The sequence below is a fragment of the Hibiscus syriacus genome, unplaced genomic scaffold (assembly GCF_006381635.1).
Source record: "Hibiscus syriacus cultivar Baekdansim isolate YM2019G1 unplaced genomic scaffold, ASM638163v2 tig00116962_pilon, whole genome shotgun sequence".
Taxonomy (NCBI): Eukaryota; Viridiplantae; Streptophyta; class Magnoliopsida; order Malvales; family Malvaceae; genus Hibiscus; species Hibiscus syriacus.
The window spans coordinates 5521026-5548549 of record NW_024063488.1 but is presented as its reverse complement, the minus strand read 5'-3'; the positions used below and the strand labels follow the sequence as shown (position 1 = coordinate 5548549).

General features: G+C 33.7%; 1 protein-coding gene, 1 long non-coding RNA gene and 1 pseudogene across 2 annotated transcripts; 2 read left to right on the top strand and 1 right to left on the bottom strand.

Moving 5' to 3' along the window:
- Positions 1-4563: 4563 nt before the first annotated feature.
- On the top strand, positions 4564-11648 carry LOC120190721 (probable LRR receptor-like serine/threonine-protein kinase At1g07650). The gene is made up of 25 exons (XM_039193764.1): positions 4564-4793; positions 5033-5219; positions 5355-5426; positions 5514-5582; positions 5665-5736; positions 5829-5900; positions 5989-6060; positions 6148-6219; positions 6314-6385; positions 6528-6599; positions 6692-6763; positions 7015-7083; positions 7526-7591; positions 7945-8010; positions 8121-8156; positions 8274-8314; positions 8418-8794; positions 8871-9066; positions 9503-9649; positions 9781-9899; positions 10018-10228; positions 10390-10624; positions 10959-11109; positions 11223-11493; positions 11524-11648. The coding sequence occupies exons 1-25, from the start codon at positions 4655-4657 to the stop codon at positions 11574-11576; spliced, it is 3009 nt and encodes a 1002-aa protein (XP_039049695.1). The 5' UTR covers positions 4564-4654; the 3' UTR covers positions 11577-11648.
- A 2207-nt stretch (positions 11649-13855) lies between these two features.
- Positions 13856-27344, top strand: LOC120190720 (annotated as a pseudogene).
- LOC120190723 lies at positions 20737-25177 on the bottom strand. The gene is made up of 3 exons (XR_005522638.1): positions 25091-25177; positions 24964-24993; positions 20737-20760 (listed from the first exon to the last, which is right to left on the bottom strand). It is a non-coding gene; the product is annotated as an uncharacterized LOC120190723 (long non-coding RNA).
- Positions 27345-27524: the final 180 nt, after the last annotated feature.

Here is a 27524-nt window from a genome sequence, read left to right as displayed (position 1 = left end):
AGCAATGTAACTTAAACCTTTTTTAGAGAAAAGTTCTATAGGATACATATCACTTGATATGGTTAGATCGATTGATGCATACCATGCATAACAATCATATATGTGATACTATCTATATAAAAAACGTAAAAGAAAATTAAGAAGAAGCCTATAGAATGAAAAAAATATCTAAAAAAAATAAGTGAAGAACAATATAAAAGATAAAAAAATTGTACAAAATGAACTTAAATAAATTTTTATAAGGGACACAATCAATAAAATAAATGATTAACTGAAAAAAAAATAAATTTCAAAATATACATATACCCCTCGTAAACTAAAGGTAGATCCGCCTTCGAGGAGAAAATAACATTCTCATTCACATTCTACATTGACTTTCAACGTGTGGGGTTTAGCCTCAATTACAAACAATCCAAAACGACATAGTATCAATTCAATATAAACCCTGAAATTTAACGCAAGACGACACCGTTTTGTTAACGTGCTAAACTTCAAAGAGAGAAAGATCTTGTTGAATGTTGGCTGAAGTAATTTTGAGGTGAAATGGATGGTTAAGACCGTAATTCTGATCTTTTTGCGCAACAAAGGCGTTAGCATGTTGATCCACTTTTGTTAAACTCAAATACAGAATGACGTGATCTTAACGTTGTTATATTCATGGGTTGCTTTCATGGGATGAGGCCTTGACCCTCTTTGAAATAGGCAGTCTAGAGAAGTTGGGAGCCTGAATGCAATTTAATTGTTATGAATTATTTTTCTGATCTTTAGGGTCATCTTTCTTCAATGAACCTTGAATGAAATTGTCTTCCTCACTTGTGTTACATGATTCAAATGTTTATTCTGGATAGCTCAAGAATCTGTTTAATGTTTAAACTTAAGACCGCATGTCCATTATCTTAACGATATCCGATTCCAACCAGTTCATAGCATAAAAAAAAGAATGCCTTGTTCACAAGGTGAATCAAGAAAAATATTATTGTATGAGTCAATCTAAGCATAATAAAAAGTTTGTCTAATATTTATCATATATATAATATTTCAATTTTAAAATTTAATAACGAAAACTAATATAATTACACGTTCTAAAAGAACTTTAAAATTTATGTTAACAAAATACATAGTTCTAAATATAATATTTTCATTGATAAAGATGAACTCTCTTTTTCATAGAACCAAAATCAGCTATGATCGAGGCAAAAAAAATAATAAATAATTTTGATTGAATAAAATAAGATATGAGGAGTATCTTTTAAATTTTTATTACAATCTTGTAGGTGATGTTGAATAATCACTAAACAAAAGCTAATAACACCACAAATTTCTAAGTAATTAAATAACAAAATAAAAATAAAGTATGAAAATTCAGGGAAAAAGTAATAAATAACCTGCAGGAGAACATAAAAAAATTTAAATTTTTAGTTAATATACTCAATTACCTTTATGTTTTTAAAAAATTATTTGAATTTGAAAAGTACAGAATAAATATAAATAAACAAGAAAAAGAGAGCATCACATTATATATATTACAAGATTTTGAAGAGATAAAATTGTATTTAAATTTAAAATTAAATAGGACTCTAATTAATTTAATTTTGATTAAATAGAATTATAATTAAATTTAAATTTAAATTTAATACAATTATATTTTTTCTCTTAATATAAGATTTTGAAGAGAGAAAATTGTAGTTAAATTTAAAATTAAATAGTACTCTAATTAATCTAATTTTGATTAAATAGAATTATAATTAAATATAAATTTAATAAAATTATATATATATATATATATATAATTATGTTAGTAGGGGGCATGGCCTAGGTAGGCCCAGGCCTACCTCCGCCCCTTCCTTGTTGGATCGTAGGGATGCTCATACGTGCCATTTATTTATATATTATTATTGTCTTTTTCCCTTGCCGATAACCACCTTCACTCTTTGTTTCATATTTGTGTATTTATCAAATACCTTCACCTAGATGGAAACGGTATATAATTTATTTAGATTTCTGGTTTAATGATGGCTCTAAGCTTTCATTTGAACACGTGTTATTAACCTTAAACCTGTTGAAATTTTCTTTGACTGATGCTAGCTGCCGTCCCATTTGCGTTCCCTTTTTGTATGGTTACATACATGCACATGTGCAAACTCCCTGTAGGAAAATGTTTCGTGGGAAGTTAGCCACGTAAAGCATGATATGATTAATTTAAAATAAGCACTGTCACGTCAATTTAGGTATCTACCCGACTCTAAAAGCATGTAAAACTGTCAAATCTCGAAAGTAATGTGCCCGGTTTTCCTGATTAATTGATTAATCACTCTTTGAAATTTCCATTTTGCTTCGTGTCTTTCCCATTTTAATACTAGTTGCAGCAGTTGATATTTATATAATTGTAGAAACATGTGTACTTCCGGAGTTATCCATAACAGCGAGCGTGTTGAAAATTTGGAAGGGACAAAAACGAAATTTAACAAATTCAAAAGCATGCAAATTGCGACACGTCCTCAAAGGGAAATTATCCCGTTATCATATTGCTAACTCTACACTAACGTCACTTCAAAAAAAAAAAAAACTCTACACTAACGTGGTGCTGATTTCAACCTGAAGCTCTTTTGAAATGTCAGTTTTAAAAGCAGCCTGCTTTGCGTTAGCGGTTTTCGCTTTCTAGCGTTCAAAGTATTTGAATACGTACTCCCCCGATTTCTACTTGATTCATTAATCCTAAAACAAGTTTCTTGTTCTGTTTGTGCTTTCGTCTGAAAACTGAACAAGTAAAGGGATAAGACAGAGAGACCAAGACTGGTTGATGAGAAGATTGAATGTTTTTCCTTTGTTTCAATCATGTTTTAATCATGTACCGATTCCACTTACCCAGAACAGACTTCTTTAACCCGAAAATCATCAACTATTTACTTAATTTTCACCTTTAAAATTCATTTCATACCACCAACCTCAACTACAATCACTTTAACTATATTTTATCATCTTAACACCTTATAAACTTTAACATCTTATTCCAATTCTTGAAACTAAAAATTTTACTAAGTTTTTCATATAATTCAAACTTAATTCTAACACCTATTACTTCTTATTCACACCTATGACAAGTCAAATACAGCTTCTAAGTTTATTTAAGTCTTCTTATTCAAATTTTCACTTAAAAACTTCATACCTTCAATCATCCATAACTCACCATCCTTTAAGTTTATATACCTCTTTTTGTTTTCATACTCTTTCCTAAGACTTCATCAATCAAAACCACACCTAACTTTCAAGAATTCACCAGATAAAAATCAACTCACCTTAGCTTATGAAACTTCACGGCTGGAGAAGAAGAAAGATGAGATATCTGGAATATTTTCTTTCCAAATATGAGCTCCACGTGGTTATAAAATAACCACAACCATTTTTTTTTATTTCCATGCTCAAATAACCAATTTGCTCCTTTTATTCCTCATTCTTTATTAAACCATCCTAAATAAAATATTTTAATTTAGTCACTTAACTTTTTAATTTATCTAATTAAATCACTGAATTCTAAAATCTCACAATTTGGTCACTAACCCGATGTTTGGGATGTTACAAACCTTAAAACCACGAACAAACATCATTGGATATAATCCAAATTGTTGAAGATATATCACAATCCGCTGATGTGGCTCTTCATTCGCTATTCTTCGATGACGAATGCCTTGTTCTTCTTACTATAATTTGAAATTAAATTAATTAATAAAAGTATATAAATAATTATTATTAATAATATAATTTCTTCAAAAGTAAAATAAATTAAAACAAATTAAATTTATTGTAGTCAACTCCGTCGATGAAATATGAACATAATCAAGACGTTCAATTTCTTCTCTTGAAACCATTTCAACACAAAATATTCAACAAAAAAGTTTTTAATCTCAATATAATATTTGATTTCAAGTGAAAAATTAATCAAACTCAAACATCTATTTATACTACTCTATCCAAAGGTTATAAACGGTTATTTTTTTTGAATTGAAAATACAAAAAATTCCCTTGAATTTAAAAAAAATGACCATTGGCCAACGGTCTACCTAACGGTAAAAAATTTCAAACTTTTAGTTATTGAAACTCGTCACGTTGATGTGACGAGTTTTTGACCATTAATATATATATATATTACAATCTTTTTTAAATACAAAAAATAATTTTTAATTAGGACCAAAAAAATATATTAAATATATTTGACTCGTGAGACCACATCTCAAGGTCTATTATAAAAATAATATTACACTAAACTCATCACGTTAATATAATAAATTTTAGATTCACTATAATTTTTACCGTAAATCCCAAATTAAAAACTAAATTATCCTATTAAGCTAAATAATCGGCCGTCCATTATTATTTCCCTTATTCTGCCGACAATTCAGTGCTTCCCATTTTCCGTCGTACAAATATAAATGCTCAACCCATTTACTCTATTTGCGTGAAAATGACAATCAAGTCATCTTTCCCTATTTTCCATCATTAAAATCACTTGTTTAAGTATACAGCAATATTTTTCTCATACAATTCAAAAGTTGTAAGCTAAAGAGTAAAGATCCATGGATAGCTGCATCCATAGCTAGCTTTTGGTGAGAAAACAAGTATAGGTGAAAGAAGATTGCTTCATTTCACTAAGAAAAACATGGGAAGAGTTGTTAACTGTCCTTCAAGCATGAAAATTCTCTTTGGGTACATAATTATTACAGTCTTGGTGCTATTTTGTATGGAACCATACCAAGTTGAAGCCCAAGTAGAGCCACCTTATCCTCCACGTTATGAAGGTAAGTTAGTACAACTTTGCAATTCCTTTATTGCTTCTGTTCGTGTTAACTGATCTGCATTAAACAGTACACTGCAGGTTCAGTTCATTTGGGTTAACGGTGCTTGAGTTTTTATATGCCTTAAGAACTCACCCAAGAGATAATTCCACTGATTTTCTTTTAAATGTGTTTCAACGCCAACTCAGCTTCCTCCATTGGCTTCTCAAATTGGTGTTTTTTTCTTCTTCTTGGATTTGCAGTAAAAGCTCTTCGTGAGATAGCGGCAGAACTAGCAAAGAAGGATTGGAATTTTAGTGAGAACCCTTGCAACAATAAGTCAAGCTGGTTTACTCCACCGCCACCGCCAAATGAGCCTGAGGCCGTTAAAAACAGTACCGTCACCTGCAATTGCTCCTTCCCCAATGGTGAATGTCATATTGATGGCATGTAAGTCCTTACTGGTCATAAGAAAATTATTCTTATTCTAATTTCTTAACCATATGCTACTAAAATCTCTCACATAACTATTTGGAAATTTTGAATTCGGACATGCTTCTAAAAGATTTGTATTCACTTGAACAGCTATCTTACAGGGCAAGATCTCGATGGTGTTCTTCCACGCTCACTTGCCAATCTATCATATATGAAAACACTGTAAGAAGAAGGCTGGAATTGATGATTTTACTCTTTAACTAACATATAAGCTTCTATTTATTTTAAACAATTTTCTGTTGCTTTTAGACTACTCCATTACAACTATCTTCATGGTGCAATCCCACATGAATGGGGTGCTCTGAACTTGGAGATTATGTAAGCTACAAGTGCATTTCATGTTTATCCTGTTTAGAAGAAGCCTACTTTTATTCAACTGATAGGAACGACTACATTTCAGGACAGTTTCTATGAACCGCTTATCAGGGTCAATTCCAGGCTCTTTGGGAAACATAACAACTCTAAAATATCTGTATGCGGCGGTAGCTTATGTTTTCTTTAGTATTATCTCTTTCCTTTTCCTTAAAGGCTAGATAATGTTTCTTATTAGTATTATATTTTCAGGAGCCTCGAGAACAACATATTTTCTGGAACTATTCCTCCCGAGTTAGGGAAATTGGCTAACCTGGAAAACCTGTTAGGCTTTCTTTTCCCTATTGGATATCTCTTGAATATTTATTAGTATAGTATAATTGGCCTGACTTTGCCTCTTTCTTGAATATAGTACTCTTAATGCTAACTACCTCACCGGAACGTTTCCCTCGTCCCTTGCTAATCTGTCCAATCTAAAAGAACTGTAAGTGTTTTCTGCACTATACAGAATTATACTGTTAGTTAGGCTAGATTTATTTAGTACCCCTGCTTTTATGTGAGGTTTATGCAGTAGGATTAGCAGTAACAATTTCATTGGAAGGATACCCAACATTTTTCAAAGTTGGAAGCTACTTGAGAAGTTGTAAGCATGTTTCTGTCTCCACTACTTCTCTATAGTGCTTCATTGAAAGTTTTGATGATTGTTAATTCATAAATTTGAATTCTTTTGCCGACAGAGAGATTCAAGCTAGTGGTTTCGAAGGGCCAATTCCTTCAAGCTTAGCTCTTTTGAATAACTTAACGGAACTGTGAGTTTGTCTTAATCCCTTTAGATTTTGTAGCCCTTCATTTATATTAATGATTTAACTTAACCTCCGTACATTCCAACTAAACTTATTGCTTGGGGGCCTTTCCTCTTTTAACAATTCTTTATGATGAAATATAATTCAGAAGGATCAGCGACTTACCTGGAGAGGGTTCAAAGTTTCCGAATTTAAAAAACATGAAAAACATGCACAGATTGTAAGTCATTCCCATGCTTGAAAAGTTCTTCAAGGTCATATTAATTGCCTTTTGTTATAATTGTTCTCAGATGATGGGGGATCATATTGCAGGATGTTACGTAGCTGCAACGTATCTGGACCAATACCAGATTACATATGGGAATTTTCACAACTGCAAATTTTGTAATTCTGCTGTTCTTGACTCACCTTAATTTTCAGTATTTATGTCAGTACTCGGCATACTGTTTTAGTTCTTTTCTTGTGGGATTAACAAAACTGTCATACTTCAATCTTCTTCTTCTTAGAAAGCAACATACTTCAATCTTCCATATATGTACTTATCTATATTTTATGGATTTCATATTTCTATTAACCTATCATTTCAACATTCATATTTGTATATCTATGATAGAACTTTTGTCTATTTTTCTCAGAGATCTCAGCTTCAACAAATTGGAAGGTAACATTTCAGATTCTGAAAGCCTTACAAAATTGCAATACATGTAAGTGCTGTAAATTCTTGAGGTGTATTCATCCAAACCTAGACTAACCAATATGCAGAACACTATGCATAGTATGTTCTTGAAATAATACTCAATCTAAGTAGTTTTTCTGGTCCTTTAATCATAGGTATATTTATTGGGGGGAAATAAGTAGTTAATCAAAAGTTCTAAGTTTATTGGACTTTTTTATCCTTGCGGTAATATAGAGCATTTTCATTTGTTTATTTGATTCTCAACAGTGCACATTTTGGAAACTCATGGATGACATCAAAATAAAATTAGCTTGCTGATATTTTTACAACTTCTGAACCAGGAATCTGCATGCATTAATATCCTTAAATAAGTTCTAAATCTGATGAAATTTTACTTTGCGTTCCAGTTTTAACCTGTCAGTATGGTTCTAATAGAAATGCCTAATTGTGGAGTATTGCTTACTGATTAGGTACCTGACACACAACTCGCTTACTGGGAGTATTCCAGATTGGATAAATTCTAGAGATAACCGCTAGTATGTCTACTATCATTCTTTTTTTCTCCTGACACGTGATTATCTGTTTATCTTCTGCATTTTGTAACTGAAACTTCAAATAATATTAATTGTATGATTTTTCTGGATTTGATCCTAATTTACAGCCACTTAGGGGTTTTTCTTCTTTGACAGTCTGAAGGATATAAACTACCTATTTCTCCTCAAACAATGCAAAATATAACCCAGTTATCCATTTTGTAGTTGCTCACAGTACCATTCCTGGAAACATGTCCTACGTTATACCAGTAATAGTATTGTTAGTTGTAATAAAAATTAAAGTACCTTAATTTTTTAAGTCTAGTCATTTATAATCTATTATATGTTTTTTGCAGTCAGATGGACCTTTCCTATAATAATTTTTCTGAAAGCCCTGAGTCGCCTTCTTGTCGGGAAAATCTGTAGGAAAAACTTCCTCTTAACTTGGCTTCCGATATCGTGTAGTATTACTTTTCCAAATCTTTGTAAGATTTTTTGAAATATTTAACTGATTGGTCTATTTCTTCATCAGAAATCTGTTCGAAAGCTTCTCGGGAGGCAAAAACTTGTAAGTTTCTATCTTATTTAGCAAAAAATTTACCACGTTTTTTGTTGTCCCTTTTCTTTCCCTTTTAATCACTCTTTAATAAGTCTGATGCTTATTTGTCGTATTAATCTAATATAGAGGACTAGATATATGCCTGAAGAACTTTCCTTGTTCGAAAGGTAATTCCTTTGCATTAAAGTGCAAACTTCTAGGCTCTGAAAACATGTTTTACGGTAAGGTTTGATCCTAATCAACTGGCATGTATTTTCTCATTCTTTCTAGATTGGGATTCAGTAAATATAAATTGTGGTGGAGGAGCAACAACTGTTAATGGGGTCAACTATGAGGCGGATGAAGACTCAGGAGGTGCAGCCAAATTTTTTCCACTCAAAGAGACTTGGGAAACAAGTAGCACTGGCCGTTTCTGGGATACCACTGTTACTTCAAGGGACTTTATAGCAATAAACGTTTCTATTCTCCAAACTAACAACTCAGATTTATACACAAGAGCACGCCTCTCTCCTCTTTCTCTCACATATTACTTCCGTTGCTTAGCAAATGGAAGTTATACTGTTACACTTCACTTTGCAGAGATAGTTGTCAGAGACAATAGATCCTATCAAAGTCTTGGGAGGAGGATATTTGATGTTTATATCCAGGTATTCGATCATGTTTTTATATGAAGTGTAATTTGCATGATACTGAAACTGGTTTGATTGAATAAGTTCATTGCAGGAGAAGCTGGGATTGAAGGATTTCAATGTTAAAAATGAGGCACAGGGTGCCGATAAAGCTGTTGTCAGGAAATTTAAAACGGTCGTCAGGAACAAAAGTTTGACAATACGCTTTCACTGGGCTGGGAAGGGGACAGCTGCAACACCAAGAAGAGGAACATATGGTCCTTTGATATCAGCTATCTCAGTAGACTCTGGTAAGATCTGTAGTTAAAGAGCCATTCACTCTTCTTATGTACTTTGTTCAACCTCCTGGATAAATTTGGGAACTTCTACTCTCAATTGTCAGATTTTTTTAATTCTTGAAGTGGATTGACATGATTCTTGATATGAAGCAATAATGGAGTTGACCTTAAACTATTGTTTGCATGAAATATATTCTTGGAATCTGACTAGTATAACTTTACTATGAACTAACACAGCAACACAAGACTCACTGTATGTGCTTAAAATTTCTGAACGGGGAACGGGGAACGGGGAACAGGGAACTTTAAGCATCCGATACCATCTTAAGTACCTCAGTTGGTGGATAAGTCTAATATTTTTTTACTAGCATATGCACATGCAGTGTTACTAAAGGAGATGGAAGTTTTAGAATAACCGTTTGTACCTTTTTATCCCTTTTGTTGGTAGATTCCAAGCCTCCAGTTCACAGTGGCTGGAATAAGAATATGAAGTTCATAGTGGGAGCTGTTGTTTGTGTTCTGTGCCTGATTTTCATAATCTTAGGCATTATATGGTGGAAAGGCTATTTTCGACACAAGCCATCAAGGGAACAAGGTATTCTAATAAACTTCAATATGCAAATTTCTACTTTAAAATAATTTATCTAGGATGATCTATTTGAACAAATGCATCTTTTTCAAGTGTATTTAATGTGTAATTCAATTGGTCCCCCCTTCATTTCCAAGTCTTGAGGGGGTTAGATCTGCACACTGGCTTTTTTACCTTCGGACAAATGAAAGCAGCTACAAACAATTTTGACTCTGCATATAAAATTGGCGAAGGTGGTTTTGGAGTTGTCTACAAGGTACCTTTAGTACATGCTTTCTCTTTACATTTAATTTATTTCCTTTCTGAAATGTTTAGGTGTACAATATTATTTGATGGAATATATAACAAAATTTTATGTTATACTTCTTCTGTAGGGTGTACTGCTTGATGGTACCCTAATTGCAATTAAAAAACTTTCTTCGAAATCAAGACAAGGGGATCGGGAATTTCTAAATGAACTAGCCATGATTTCAGGATTGCAACACCCTAATGTTGTTAGGTTGTATGGATGTTGTGTTGAGGGAACTCAGCTGTTGTTGGTATATGAATACATGGAAAATAATAGCCTTGCACGTGCTTTATTCGGTAAGCTTAATGTCCTAAACCTCTTTCATTCTTCCTTCAATGTTTTTGTGATTGGAGCCATAGAAAGCAAGTATTCCTCTTCTCTGATCGTTCCATCTCAGCTCCATGTATGGACAACTATATGATGAATTTCAATGGATTTTGCCTATGTCAACAAATAGGTCCCAACGAAAGCTGGTTATTGGACTGGTCTACTCGGCAGAAAATCTGTCTTGGCATTGCAAAAGGTCTTGCTTTCCTGCACGAGGAATCAAGTATAAAAATTGTACATAGAGACATCAAAACTACGAACGTGTTACTAGATAGCGATCTCAATGCGAAAATCTCTGACTTTGGTTTGGCCAAGTTTGATGAGGAGGAAAACACCCACATTAGCACCAGAGTTGCTGGTACTATGTAAGCTACCTCTCTCCCTATGTTTTTCATGCGAGGCGCATCACTGCATTTCTTTCAGTTCAGCATATTTAGTTCGAATTGAATGAAACTATACTGCTTGTTTGTTTTTTTGTTTCAATACTAGTTTAAGAAACACATGATTTCTCAACTTGCTACCATAATAGAAAAAGAAACATAGATTCTTGAAACCGAAGTTTCTGCGTATTGCATGAAGCATCAATGTTTAAACTATAAAGCAGTAAATATGAGTCCAAAGCCTCCAACCTTGCTTATGTAAACATGAACAAAGTTGATATGCATGAGTATATTGTGCTTAATGCTCCTATTTTCGCAGAGGATACATGGCCCCAGAATATGCATTATGGGGCTATCTCACCAACAAGGCAGATGTTTATAGTTTTGGGATTGTTGCATTAGAAATTGTTGCTGGAAAGAACAATGCAAAATATCGACCCGAAGAAGATTATGTATGCCTTCAAGATCGGGTAAGATACAATTTAAGTTATAATTTTATAATGTCATCATAGAAATATCTGTGTTATAATTCACAGGTGCATTGAACTTAAATTGATACCTTTATTTCCTTTATCTATTCCAGGCTCTTGTTTTACAACAAAAGGGAAACTTAATGGAGTTGGTGGATCCAAGGTTGGGGACAGAGTTCAATGAAGAAGAGGCAATTAGGATGACAAAAGTAGCTTTATTGTGCACGAATTCATCCCCAGCACTTAGACCAACCATGTCTGAAGTCGTAAACATGCTTGAAGGTCGAACCCTTGTTCCTGAATTAATCATGGACCCGAGTATCTTTGCCGATGAGTCGAGATTCGGAGCACTGAAAGACCAATTCAACAAAATGCTACCTCAGAAGAGTAGCGAAACCACGATGGTTACTGCGCCATCAGATTCAAGTTCAACAGCATGGTATGGCTCTTCCTCAACGCTTGTTTAACATCCAGCAAATTCAAAGCAAACTTGATCGATCTTATTGTAATGTAAAGACCGGGTAGAACTGGGTTTCAATGTAAAGATTGGTTTCAGAACATGAACATGACAAATCTAATAGTGAAATTAGACGCGAAATGAGTGATCATACGTTAAATAGAAAATTAGTAGAAGAACATCCAGCACAAATACTTGTTCAAGATTGTGAAAATATGAAAGAAGGCTGGGTTAAAAAAACAAGACATCTTTCACGAAGGAAATAGGTGCAGATAAATTCGCCAATATGACAAACTTGAGATGAAATTATAATTATCATTGAGGAACCACCAAAAGTACTAAATCAACTACGACGATGAGAGGGGTAATAGTGTAGATATAGTTAATTAGTTTGTTTTCTTTTAGTTTTCCAAAAAATTTAGTAAACTTACTATTTTTATTAGTTAATATAATTTAATAAAAATTAAGTATAAAAAATAAAAAATTAGAACAATTCTTAAAGGAAAATAGAGAACAAAAAGATACGTCATACCTAAAATTAAGCTCCTTCTCTTTTGTACCATTATTAGTATAAATAATGTATTCGCTAATTTTAGAACATGTCTTATCAGACACTCCCTGATTTGAAATAGTCTTTTTGAATTTTGGATCGTATTTGTAATTTATGGTTCGTTTGTTTCACGTAAAATATTTTTTGGAAAATGTTTTATTTATTTTTCAGTGTTTGATTGGAGTAAAATTGGTTGGTCAACAGAATTTCTTTTGTGTTTTTTGGAAAATGACTTGTTTTATGATTTTCCGTAAGTCATTTTCTGAACTTTTCACTTCAATAATAAATACTCAAAATAATTTTATTTTATGAATTTAATATTAATAAATATTTTAATATCATTTTAATCAAAATACTAATTATTTAAATATTTAAAATATATTTATTAATATTTTTAATAATATAATATTATATTTTTAATATTATACTGAACTTTTCACTTCAAAAATAAATACTCAAAATAATTTTATTTTATGAATTTAATATTAATAAATATTTTAATATCATTTTAATCAAAATACTAATTATTTAAATATTTAAAATATATTTATTAATATTTCTAATAATATAATATTATATTTTTAATATTATAATAAAATAATCAATTATATTATAATAATATAAGATATTATATTTTTATTTTAATAATATATAATAAATTATTAATAAAATTTATATTGTTTATTAATTTCATAGAAATAATATTATTAAATTATTAATAATAAATAATATTATTTATATATTTAATATTAATCTAATAATATTTTAATAAAGATATTTAAAATATACTAATTAATATTTTTAAAATATAATATAACACTATTACTTTAATAAATAATTAATATAATTTATAATATTTTTATTTCAATAAAATATACCAATATTAATATTTTTATTAATAAAATTATAAAAATAATATTTTAATAATAAATAAATTATTTTAATATTTTAAAAATAATAATATTAAATTTTATGATAAATAATATAATTTATTGTACTTAATATTTATAATAAATATTTTTTTTTAAATTTATCAACTAGTAGAAAAAGGATTTAAACAATATCTCTCAAACAGCATAAAACGTTATTCAAAAAATATTTTTCAAAAAATATAATTTATTTTACAGAAAACATTTCTCGAAAAATATTTTAAGTGAAACATTTGCTTTTTATTTTCGTTTGAATTGACTGGTTGGTTGAGTGCTACCACAAATTTCTCACTCCACATAAACAATAAAGAATGACTTTAAGAAATAATTTAAAATTTACAAATAACAATATTAAAATAGATATTATAATTATAAATCTTAGAAAACTAATTATAAATATAGAATTCATTACTGAATGAATTTTAAACTAATTATAAATCTTAGAAAACTAATTATAAATATAGATTCCATTATTAAGAAAAATATATTTTAAACCTTTTATCTTATTAGTATTTATATACAGTCAAATGTAGAATATTACTGACTGAATTGATTCATTAATAACACCGACACAATTAAAAATATATAATAGGTAAGTCTTCGGTTCAAACGCGCCTTTGAAAATGACGGAACCAGTCATTTTCTCATATTCTGTATTGATTTTCGTACCACTTCCCCCGCTTCAAAAGCTGGCAAGTTAAAGATCTAGAGATAGCTGCATCTAAAAGCCAACTTTTGATGAGAAAAAAAGTTTAGGTGCAAGAAGATTGCTTCATTTCAAGAAGAAAAGCACGGGAAGAGTTGTTAATTGTCCTTCAATCAACCATGAAAGTTATCTTTGGGTACATCATTCTTACAGTCTTGGTGCTCATTTACATGGAACCAAACCAAGTCCAAGCTCGAGTAGAATCACCTTATCCTCCACATTATGAAGGTATGTTAGTACAGCTTTCCAATTCCTTTATTGCTTCAGTTCGTGTTAAAGATTAGCACTATTGAACAGTACACTGCAGATTCGGTTCATTTGGGTTAATGATACTTGAGTGTTTATATGTCTTAAGAACTCACCCAAGAGATTATTCCACTGATTTTCTTGTAAATGTGCTTCAAGACGCCTACTCAGCTTACTCCAATGGCTTCTCAATTTGTTGTTTCTTTTTTTCTTTCTGGCTTTGCAGTAAAAGCTCTTCGTGAGATAGCGGAAGAACTTGGAAAGAAGGATTGGAATTTCAGTGAGAACCCTTGCAACAATAAGTCAAGCTGGTTTACTCCACCGCGGCCGCCAAATGTGCCTCAGGCCATTAACAACAGTACTGTCACCTGCAATTGTTCCTTTCCCAATGATGAATGTCATATTGATGGCATGTAAGTCCTTATTGGTCATAAGAAATTTGCTGCTTATTCTGATTTCTTAACCATAGACATAATCGTCTTATCCTTTTTTTCCAATTAATTTCTATATCAGTGATTTGCCTGGATTCCCCACTTTTATTTTAGCAATATGAAATATTTACCATAGGCGAATAAAGGGTGCGCCTCATTCAAGATGAAATGCTGCATGGCTATAGCTTCATCTTCTAATACAAATTTATTCCAACTAATCATCTCGGTCACTATATTATATGAATTCTGTCGTTTCTTATCACTGAAAAAGGGTTCTGTGAACATTTTTTCTGCTACTAAAATGTCTCTCCTAACTATTTTCGGAGAACACGTATATCTGGAAATTTTGAATTGGACATGCTTCTAAAAGCTTTGTATTCATTTGAACAGCTATCTTACAGGGCAGGATCTTGATGGTGCTCTTCCACGCTCACTTGTCAAGCTACCATATATTAGAACTTTGTAAGGGAAAAGTTTACAATTGATGATTTTACTCTTTAACTAGCAAATAAGCTTCTATTCATTTTAAAGCTCTTTTCTGTTGCTTTTAGAATACTCCATTACAACTATCTTCATGGTGCAATCCCACATGAATGGGCTGCTCTGAAGTTGGAGACAATGTAAGCTACAAGCACATTTCATGTTTATCTTCCTATTTAGCAGAAATTTACTTTCATTCAACTGATAGAGATGAGCATGTTTCAGGTCAGTCGCTATGAATCGCTTATCGGGGTCGATTCCAGGCTCTTTGGGAAACATAACAACTCTAAAGCATCTGTAGGCCTCGGTTGCCTATGTTTTCTTTAGTATTATCTCTTTTTTTCCTTAAATTTAAAAGGATTATAATGTTTCTTATTAGTACTATATTTTCAGGAGCCTCGAGAACAACATGTTTTCTGGAACTATTCCTCCTGAGTTTGGGAAATTGGTTAACCTGGAAAACCTGTTAGGATTTCTCTTCCCTATCAGATATCCATTTATGATTTATCAGTCTACTTCTCTCTTGAGTATTTAGTATGGTATGATTGGCCTAACTTTGCCTCTTTCTTGAATATAGTACTCTTAATGCTAACTATCTCGCCGGAAAATTTCCCTCGTCCCTTGCTAATCTGTCCAATCTAAAAGAACTGTAAGTGTTTTCTGCACTATTTAGAGTTATACTGTTAATTAGGCAAGCTATAGGTAGTACCCCTGCTTATATGTGAGATTTATGCAGTAGGATTAGCAGTAACAGTTTCGTTGGAAAGATACCCAACATTTTTCAAAGTTGGAAGCAGCTTGAGAAGTTGTAAGCAACTTCCTGTCTCCACTACTTCTCTAGAGCCCCTCGTTGAAATTTCTGGTGATGATCATACTTATTTCTTTATTGACAGAGAGATTCAAGCTAGTGGTTTTGAAGGGCCAATTCCTCCGAACTTAACACTCTTGCAGAACTTAGTGGAACTGTGAGCTTGTCTTAATCCCTTTAGATGCTTAATTACTGCACCGGGTGCCTTGTCTCCTTTACCAATTCTTTATGGTGCAATATAATTCAGAAGGATCAGTGACTTACCGGGAGAGGGTTCAAAGTTTCCGAACTTAAAAAATATGAAAAACATGTACAGATTGTAAGTCATTCCCAGGCATGCAAAATTATTCAAGCTCGTATTAATTCCCATTTAGCATAATTCTCTTCAAATGATGCTGGTTCAAATTGCAGGATGTTACGTAGCTGCAATATAACTGGACCAATCCCAGATTACATATGGGAATATTCACATCTGCAGATTTTGTAATCCTACTGTTCTTGTCTCATCTTAATTTTCAGTTTTTATATTAGTACTGGGCATACCATTTTCATTTTTTGCTTGTGGGTTTTAATACATGTTTGATACTTCAATTTTCAATGCTTGAAGTTAAGTACACTTTGCATTATTTTGTTTAGAAGCAATTGATAGATGCAAGCTTTGTAAAATAAGTTTTGCATGACCGTTTATGAGTGTTTCTGGGCTAAACCTGATTTTAGATTATAAAAATATTGTCTGGAAATGTTTTTGGATTGTTATTTTCCTTTCAGTTTTGTTAGTTATCATGTATGCTTTTCAATAAGCTATCATAGTCTCGTTACTTTTGAAACTTTACACAGTATTTTACTAGACTTGTTTAATCTCGAAAATGATCATATAGTTTACTAAAAATACTCTCATTTTGCTTGCTGCACTCATTTAAGCTAAACTTGAACTTGAGATGGTGCAATAGGTTTGTTTTTATCTAATTGGACTAGTAACAAGCATATGATCTAGATATTGAAAAAAGAAAGAAAAAGGACTTGCTTCTAAAATTTTGTAGATTTGCTGAAGAATATAATGCTTATGTTTTGTGTATGAGCTCGGTTCTTCTGTTGAGACACAAATATCTGTTAATGTTCCCTATTTATAAGCTTTTGTACAAATCCATGTAGATACTAGAGCAGCAATGTATTGAGAGGGGTTTCATAATTTTGTACTCATTGTATCAATTACCATATCACACTATGTAAAGCATTGACAATATTGACTGATTTTGTCATATTTGTAACAACATCTTGACCAGTTTAATGGATTATTTAGATTATTCATTTTATAAAAATGAATATTTAAAACAATATACTATAATCAGCATCTCGTGAACGTCAACATCTTATATGCTTGCTTGCTTTTCATGAATTCATTCTTCATAAATGCACTCTTCATATGTTTGTTTAGCTATGGAATAGCTGATTTGCTTTTTCTTCCAGAGATCTCAGCTTCAATAAATTGGAAGGTAATATTTCAGACTCTGAAAGCCTTACCAAAACGCAATACATGTAAGTAGTGTGAATTCTTGAGGTGTATTCATCCAAACCCTGATTAACCAATATGAAAAACACTAAGCACAATATGCTCTTGGAATAATACTCTATCAAAGTAGTTTATCAAAAGTTTTAAGGTTAGATTTTTTGGTTCTTATGGTAAGGGAACATCTTCATTTGTTTATTTTATCTGAATACTGCATCTTGGAAAATCAAACAAAACTAATTTAGTTGATGCTTCCGCAACTTCAGAACCAGGAATCTGCATGCATTAATATCCTTACATAAGTTCTACATTTGGTTGAACTTATTTCAGTTTAAGCTTCAGTTATAACCTTTCAATATAGTTCCAATAGAAGAGCTTAACTGTGGATTGTTTTGCTTACTGATTAGGTACCTGACAGACAACTCACTTACTGGGATCATTCCAGATTGGATGAGTATTAGAGATAGCCGCTAGTAGGTCTACTATCCTTTTTGTTTACCTAACAATTTGACACATGATTATCTGTTTATTTTCTGTATTTTGTTAACCGACTCTTCAAAGAGTATTCATTGTATGATTTTTTTTCTGGATTTGATCCTAAGCTATTTACAGTAACTTATGGATTTATAATCTAATATACTTGAGGATTTTCTGGGTTTTATCTTCAAACAATGCAAAATTAACCCAATTTATCCATTTTGTAGTTGCTCAAGAGTACCATTCCTAGAAACGTGTCCCATCTAACTTGTACCAGCTATAATATTGTTTGTTTTAATTAAAATTAATTTGCTTTAATGTTTCAAGTCTAGTTATTAAAATCTATTATGTTTTTATGCAGCCAAATAGATCTTTCTTATAATAATTTTTCTGAAGCCCCAGGGTTGCCTTCTTGTCGTGAAAATCTGTAAGAAAAAGTTCCTCTTAACTTGTCTCCTTATGCTGTGTACGTATTACTTTTTCAACTTTCTGTAAGATGTTTTGAAATATTAAACTGATTCATCTATTGCGCTTCATTAGAAATTTGTTCGTAAGCTTCTCAGGAGGCAAAAACTTGTAAGTTTGCAACTTATTGAGCAAAAAAGTTATCACGTTTTTTTATATTTCTATTCTTCCCCTTTTAATAATTCTTTGAAAGGACTGATGCTTCTTTGTTGTACTACTCTGCTGTAGAGGACTAGATAACTGCCTGAAGAACTTTCCTTGTTCGAAAGGTAATTCCTCTGCATTAAAATGCAAATATGTAGACTCTAAAAACATGTTTTACGGTAAGGTTTTAACCTAATCAACTTGAAACGTTTTTATTTTCATTCTTAATAGATTGGTATTCGGTAAATATAAATTGTGGTGGAGGAGCAACGACTATTAATGGCATCGACTATGAGGCAGATGAAGACTTAGGAGGGCCAGCAAAATATTTTCCACTCAAAGAGACTTGGGAAACTAGTAGCACTGGGCTTTTCTGGGATACCTCTGTTACTTCAAAGGACTTTATAGCACAAAATGTTTCCATTCTGAGAACAAGCAACTCCGATTTATACACGAGCACAACTCTCTCCTCTTTCTCTCGCTTATTATTTGCGTTGCTTAGTAAATGGAAACTATACAGTTACACTTCACTTTGCAGAGATAGTTATCAGAGCCAATAGATCCTATCAAAGTCTTGGTAGGAGGATATTTGATGTTTATGTACAGGTAGTCCTTCATGTTATATGTGTAGTGTGATTTGCATGTTCCTGAAATTGGAAATTGGTTGATTGAATAAGTTCGTTGCAGGAGAAACTGGAATTGAAAGATTTCAATATTAAAGATGAGGCAAAGGGTGTCGATAAAGCAGTTATAAGGAAATTTAAAACGGTTGTCAGGAACAAAACTTTGACAATACGCTTTCACTGGGCTGGGAAGGGGACAACGGGAACCCCAAGAAGAGGAACATATGGCCCTTTAATATCAGCCATCTCAGTAACCTCTGGTAAGGTCTTGTAATTAAAATAGCCATTCATTCTTCTTATGTGCTTACTCAATCTCCTGGTTATATTTGGGAACTTGATTCTTTTTTTCCAATTTGTTTGATTCTTGAAGTGGATTGACATGCACATTATATGATGCAATAATGGAGTTTCCCTTAATCTGTTGTTTGCATGACATAGATTCTTGGCAGCTGAAAACTAGTAGAACTTAACTGTAAACTGACCCAACAACATACGACCAGCTTTTTCATGTGCTTAAATTTTATGAAAGGGAAACTTTATCCAATACCATCTTAAGTACTTTAAGTGATGGATAAGTTTAATAATTTACTGGCACATTCACATGCACTGTTACTTCAGGAAATGAAGTTTTGGAATAACTGTTTGTACCTTTTTACCCCTTTTGGTGGTAGATTTCAAGCCTCCAGTTCTAAGTGGCTGGAATAAGAATAAGAAGTTTGTAGTGGGAGCTGTTGTTTCTGTTCTGTGCCTGATTGTCGTAATCTTATGCATTCTATGGTGGCAAGGCTATTTTCGACGCGAGCCATCAAGGTAACAAAGTACTCTAATAAACTTCAATCTACAAATCTTATGCTTTCAAACGACTTCTCTAGGTGATCCATTTGAAAAGTGCATGTTATTGCAAGCTTATTGAATGTGTAATTCAATTGGTTCCCCCGATATTTTCCAAGTCTTGAGGGGGTTAGATCTGCAGGCTGGGTTCTTTACCTTCAAACAGATGAAAGCTGCTACGAACAACTTCGACGCTGCAAATAAAATTGGAGAAGGTGGTTTTGGAGCTGTCTACAAGGTACCTTAATCACATGCTTTCTGTCTACATTGTAACATGTTTCCTTCTGACTTTATGATGTTTAAGTGTGTGTATGTGAGGAAATATATAACAAAATTTTATGTTACGTAGGGTGTATTGCTTGATGGTACCATAATTGCAATTAAAAAACTTTCTTCAAAATCAAGACAAGGGGATCGAGAATTTCTGAATGAACTAGCCATGATTTCAGGATTACAACACCCAAATGTTGTTAGATTGTATGGATGTTGTGTTGAGGGAACTCAACTGTTGTTGTGTCACGGTTGCAAGAGAAGATCAGGACGAGGATATTAGAATTGAAGCGAGGGAATTGGGGGAAATGGACGAGGAATTAGGGATTGAGAGAAAAGAGATAAGGGAATTAGGGATTTCAATCTCTAATGAGAGGGTTGAAGGAAATTACCTGGAGAGGCAGCAGAAGAAGAGTTGGGCAGAGGAGATGGGCTTAGACGTGGATCCAGTTATCAACCCAAAGGAGGAAAATATTCAGCTGCAAGAAGTTTGTTAGAGAATTAGTTATACAGTTGTCCTCTTTCTATTTGCTATAGTACATTGTAATCAAATAAAACTGTGTACTAAGGAATGAAAAAGATACCTGATGAATGAATGAAATTCTAATTTCTGAAATCTCCCTGCTTTTCTTCTTCTAAAATCTTTATTCCTTCGATTTTTTCCTTTTCTATTCTCTTCAGTTCATAACAATTGGTATACATAGCTTAATTTCCTGGCATTAGCAAACTGGGAAAACAAAGAAAGAATCAAGCTATGGCAGAGTCGGCTGAACTTACTGCCATTCAGCAGCAGATTGAAGATTTATCAAAAAGGGTAGAAAACGTCAGTGATGAAACAAAACCTCCAAAATGGTGGGAGGAGCAAAACAACCGTCTGGAATCGAAGATGAACACCAATCAAGCCTATATAGAACAAGTCTTACGAATATTAACGGGGAGGAACGATGAGCAAGAAATGGCAAGCTCAGAAAAGGAGTAGACTGCTACGCCTACTCCAACTAAGGTTGATGGAAAGAAACCGGTGATGGTGACAGTGATTAATGATAAGTCCAGATTCTCGTACAATATGGATGAACCATGTATCCTTAAATCTAAACCCTATGAGTTGCAAATGGATCAATCAAAAATGAGGATGGAAAATCAAACAAAGGATAATAATGGGGACAAAATGGTTCAGGGAGGGGCAGTAGGAAACACTGGATTTATACTTCCTAGGCCTAAAGTAGAGCTAAAGAATTTTGATGGAACTAATCCAAGGGGCTGGGTGCAAAAATGTCATAAGTTCTTTCATCTCTTTGGAATTCCTGAAGAGCAAAAAGTTGAGTTAGCTGCCATGTATTTAGAGGGAAAAGCTGAATCATGGTTTGATGGTTATATCATGCAAAAAAATCGAGTACATTGGCATGAGTTCGAAGCAGACTTATGTCATCGATTTGGTGATATGCAGTATGCAGATGTCATAGAGGAATTTAGTAAGCTAATTCAAAAAGGAACAGTGGAAGAATACCAAGTGAGGTTTGAAGAGCTGAAACCTTTCATTCTAATGCAGAACCCAACCTTGGGGGAGGAATTTTTTGTGTCCATTTTCATAAGTGGACTGAAGGAGGAGTTGAAACATAGGGTCAAAGCTCTTAATCCTAAAGAAGTCGCTGAAGCTTGCAGGCAGGCAAAATTATGAGATTTCAATGGAGTTTGAAAGCAAAAGACAGAAACATAATTCAAGATTCCCACCCTATCCCACCAAAATAAATTTTAACAGACCTGCTACTATTACAACAACACAGAAAGTTCTACCAAATCCTCCTAACAAGAACAATTTGTTGGAGTATCGCAGATTGAATAATTTGTGTTACAAATGTGGTGAACGATTTCAACCAGGCCACCAATGCAAGTTAAGACAATTGAATGTTATGAAGTGGATAGCCAGGAAGATGCAGTCATAACAGATGAGGTTTTGGAAGATTCAAATGATAAAGATGAGAACCTAGAAATTTCAGTCAATGCTCTCACAGGTAACATTGGATATACTACAATTAGAATTCAAGGCTTGGTCAAGGGCAAACCTCTCAATATTCTTATTGACAGTGGCAGCACACATAGCTTTATCACTCCTAAGTGGGCTAAAGCTGGTACTGAGTTAGTTTCAACTCAACCACTAGCCATTACAGTTGCTAATGGTGAGAAATTATTCAGTTCAGCTAAGAGCAATCAGTTATGTTGGATTATGCAAGGCCATCAGTTTTTTCATGATTTTCGGGTACTTAATCTGGGAGGCAGTGATATGGTTCTTGGAGTCGATTGGATGCGCAAATATAGTCCAATCCTTATGGATTTTAATGCTATGACTATTACTTTTGAGAAGGAGGAACAACAACTATCTATTCAAGGACATCAAGCACCATTCCTTAAGAAAACAGTTTCTAATGACAAAATGCAAAAGATTACTGCCAAGGATCCAAATTTATTGGGAGAAATTTATTTCTTAACTATGAAAATTGAGGAGCAGCAGGTGCCTCAGGATCTACAACCATTATTAGCAGAATTTGCAAGAGTTTTTGATGAACCTAAAGGATTACCTCCTAAACGAGTACATGACCATTCAATTACACTTAAACCGGGTGCAGCCCCGGTCAATTTGCGGCCTTACAGATTTCCACATCATTAAAAAGCAGAGGTGGAAAGACAAATTTCTGATATGCTAGCAGCTTCTGTCATTCAAGCAAGCAAGAGCCCTTTTGCCTCACCTTGCTTGCTTGTTAAGAAAAAGGATGGTTCTTGGAGATTTTGCGTCGATTATAGACAATTAAACAACCAGACAGTAAAAAATAAGTTTCCAATACCAGTGGTGGAGGATTTATTAGATGAATTACATGGAGCAGCCTATTTTTCTAAGTTGTACTTACGGTCTGGTTACTGGCAGATTCGAATTCAGCCTACAGAAATCTACAAAACTGCCTTTCGCACTCATCATGGACATTTTGAATTCAAGGTAATGCCCTTTGGTCTTACTAATGCACCTGCTACATTTCAATCTCTTATGAATGATCTGTTCACTCCCTATTTGCGAAAATTTGTTCTAGTATTTTTTGATGATATATTAGTGTACAGTACTACATTGTCTGCTCATGCACGACACTTGAGAAGAGTTTTAGAAATATTGACACAATATCAGCTATATGCTAAGAGGAGTAAATGTTATTTTGGTCAACCACAAGTGGAATATTTAGGTCATATTATTAATGCTCAAGGGGTTTCCACTGATCCATCAAAAATTGCTGCTATGAAAAATTGGCCAATTCCTCAAAACTTAAAATCTCTTCGGAGATTTTTGGGGCTAACAGGCTATTATAGAAGGTTCATCAAAGGCTATGGTGCAATTAGTCGACCACTTACAATGATGTTAAAAAGGGAAGGTTTTATATGGACTCCTACATCATTGACAGCTTTTAATCAATTGAAGGAAGTAATGTGTAAGGCTCCAGTTTTGGCTCTTCCTGATTTTACTAAAGAATTTTGTTTAGAAACTGATGCAAGCTCAGAAGGCATTGGGACTGTTTTATCCCAAGGAGGTCGTCCTTTGGCCTATCTTAGCAAAGCTTTAAGCCCTAAAAACGTGGACCTTTCTATTTATGAGAAGGAATATTTGGCTATTCTTTTGGCAGTTTCGAAATGGCGACATTATCTTGAGTGTGGTCCGTTTATCATTAAAACAGACCACGAACCTTTGAAGTATTTGTTAGAGCAGAAACTCACGACAACAATTCAGAAAAAAGGATTGACTAAATTGTTGGGTTTGGACTACAAAATTCAATATCGAAAAGGGCGTAATAATGTTGTGGCTGATGCTTTGTCAAGACAATTTGTGCAGGTGGGTGAGTGTCAAAGGATGGGTGCCATGATTATAATTCCGGCTTGGGTTAAGGACATTGAACAAAGCTATGAAAATGATACTGATGCTAAAGAATACATTCGAGCAGTAACTATTAACACTGCTAGTGTTCCAAATTGGAAGTATTCAAAAGGGGTGTTGCGTTACAAAAATAGAGTTTATGTGGGAAAGTCCGGTGATTTACGATTGCAGATACTACAGATTTTACATGATTCTCCTCATGGAGGGCATTCGGGTATTCAGGCTACATACCAGCGGGTGAAATCTTATTTTTATTGTCCTAAACTTAAAACCATGGTCTCTAATTATGTACAGAAATGTGAAGTCTGCCAACGCACTAAGGTGGAGCATGTGGCTAAACCTGGGCTGCTACAACCAATTCCAATTCCTCAACAAGCATGGGAGGTGATAACTATGGATTTTATTGGAGGTTTACCTAATTCTTTGCATAAGAATTGCATTTTAGTAGTAGTGGATAAATTGACTAAATATGCTCATTTTTTAGCACTTTCTCATCCCTACACTGTTATGGAAGTAGCTAAATTATATTTAGATCAAGTTTATAAGCTTCATGGTCAGCCTAAGATGGCCATTTCAGATCGTGGCAAGACCTTCACTAGTCTTTTTTGGAAAGAACTAATGAAGCAGTTGGGAACCAGCACACTCTTTAGCACAGCTTACCATCCCGAGACGGATGGTCAAACTGAGAGAGTGAATCAATGTCTTGAGCAGTACTTAAGGGGTTTGTGTTTCCTAAAACCTACTCAATGGGCAAGATGGTTACCTCATGCTGAATGGTGGTACAATACAAACTATCATACAACACTTAAAATTACCCCTTTTGAGGCACTCTATGGATATAAACCTCCTACAATGTTATGGTGTTCTGAATCTAATGTTAACAATGTTCAGACGTTATTACAAGACAAAGAGCAGATCAGGCAAATTGTTAGAGACCAGTTACAGCAAGCCCAGAACCGTATGAAATAGCAAGCTGATAAAAATCGCAGTGAAAGAACATTTGATGTGGGAGAAGAGTACCTGAAACTGCAACCATATCGGCAGACTTCCCTGGCAATCAGAAAAAATTTGAAGTTAGCAGCCCGTTTTTATGGCCCTTACAAAATTCTTGAAAAGATTGGTGAGGTTGCTTATAAATTGGACTTACCAGAAACTGCTCAAATACACTCTGTTTTCCATGTCAGTCTCTTGAAGCGGAAACTGGGAGAGAAGACAGTGGCTTCATCAGACCCTCATGATGGACAACTTAAAGTATTTCCTGCGAAAATTTTAAGCAAACTAATTGTCAAACGAGATAACCGTGCGGTTACTCAATTATTGGTTCGTTGGACGAATTTAAGTGTTGAAAAATATACCTGGGAAGATTATACAGTCTTGCGTGCCCAATTTCCTGAATTCGATCCTTGGGGACAAGGATCTGCTGATGAAGGGGGTATTGTCACGGTTGCAAGAGAAGATCAGGACGAGGATATTAGAATTGAAGCGAGGGAATTGGGGGAAATGGACGAGGAATTAGGGATTGAGAGAAAAGAGATAAGGGAATTAGGGATTTCAATCTCTAATGAGAGGGCTGAAGGAAATTACCTGGAGAGGCAGCAGCAGAAGAGTTGGGCAGAGGAGATGGGCTCAGACGTGGATCCAGTTATCAACCCAAAGGAGGAAAATATTCAGCTGCAAGAAGTTTGTTAGAGAATTAGTTATACAGTTGTCCTCTTTCTATTTGCTATAGTACATTGTAATCAAATAAAACTGTGTACTAAGGAATGAAAAAGATACTTGATGAATGAATGAAATTCTGATTTCTGAAATCTCCCTGCTTTTCTTCTTCTAAAATCTTTATTCCTTCGATTTTTTCCTTTTCTATTCTCTTCAGTTCATAACATGTTGGTATATGAATACATGGAAAATAATAGCCTTGCACGTGCATTATTCGGTAAGCTTAATGTCCTAAACCTTTTTTATTCCTCCTTTGGTGGTTCTGTTATTGGAACCATATAAAGCAAGTATTCCTCTCCCCCTTTGATTACTTCCAAATCCCCACCAGAAAATAATATGGTGATGTTTAACAATTATAGAGAGAAACATCTGAAACTATGTATTGACAACTATATGATGAGTTTCGTGGATTGGCCTGTATCAACAAATAGGTCCTGAAGAAAGCCAGCTGAAATTGGACTGGCCTACAAGGCAGAAAATTTGTCTAGGCATAGCAAAAGGTCTGGCTTTCCTGCACGAAGAATCGAACTTAAAAATTGTACATAGAGACATCAAAACTACCAACGTGCTACTAGATAGCGATCTCAATGCTAAAATCTCTGACTTCGGTTTGGCCAAGTTTGACGTGGAGGAAAATACTCATATTACCACCAGAGTTGCTGGAACTATGTGAGATATGTCTTTCCCTCTGTTTTTCATCTATTGATCATCATTGCATTTCTTTCAATTCAGCATATTTAGTTTGAATCAAACAAAACTATACTGCTGTTTGTTTTTTGTTCAGATTTCGCAACTCAGCACATTTCTACCATAATAGAAAAAACAATACATTGATCATTTAAACTGAAGTTTCTGCAAATTGAATGAAGCATCAATGTTAAAACTATAAAGCAGTAAAAATGAGATCAAAGTCTCCAACCTTGCTTATGTAAACATGATCAAAGTTGATATGCATGAAAACGTTGTGCTTAAAGCTCCTGTTTTTGCAGAGGATACATGGCCCCAGAATATGCATTATGGGGCTATCTCACCTACAAGGCAGATGTTTACAGTTTTGGAATTGTTGCATTAGAGATTGTTGCTGGGAATAACAATACAAAATATCGACCAGGAGAGGATTATGTATGCCTTCAAGATTGGGTAAAGATATAATCCACGTTTCAAGTTATGGTTTGAGAATATCATATAAATATCCATAGGTGCATTGTTCATTAATGCTTTTCTCCTGTTAATTATTCCAGGCTCTTGTTTTACAACAAAAGGGAAACTTGATGGAGTTGGTGGATCCAAGGTTAGGGACCGAGTTCAATGAAGAAGAGGCAATTAGGATGACAAGAGTGGCTTTATTGTGCACTAATTCATCACCAGCACTTAGACCAACCATGTCTGAAGTCGTAAACATGCTTGAAGGTCAAACCCTTGTTCCTGAATTAATCATGGACCCAAGTATCTTTGCCGATGAATCGAGATTCGGAGCACTAAAAGACCAACTCAACCGGATGCCGTCCCGGAAGGGTAACAAAATCACGATGGTTACTCAGTCATCAGATGCTTCAACAGCAAGGCTTGGCTATTCCCCAACGATTGTTCAACATCAACCACCTTCAAAGCAAACTTGATTGATTGTGCTACAAATGTAAAGACTGGCTTCAAAAAGAATAATTAAAATCTGGGGTTGTTTTATACACACTGTTAAAATTTTATTGCGAGACAAAAGGTGATAGATTTGGAAAAATGAATGAACACGGTCAAATATAATTGGTCACACATCTAAAAGTCAAAAGAGCATTAGCTGAGCATATTTTATCTGATAAAAATATCCATGGAGACCAGTCAACTGAGAATCCTTTGATGTTCAGACACAA

Bases quoted from the DNA above. Each gene is read 5' to 3' on its own strand.
- LOC120190721 (XM_039193764.1), top strand. From the start codon at position 4,655: ATGGGAAGAGTTGTTAACTGTCCTTCAAGCATGAAAATTCTCTTTGGG. The intron at 8,157-8,273 runs GTAAGTTTCTAT...AATCTAATATAG, and splicing joins TTCTCGGGAGGCAAAAACTT to AGGACTAGATATATGCCTGA. The intron at 11,110-11,222 runs GTAAGATACAAT...TATCTATTCCAG, and splicing joins ATGTATGCCTTCAAGATCGG to GCTCTTGTTTTACAACAAAA.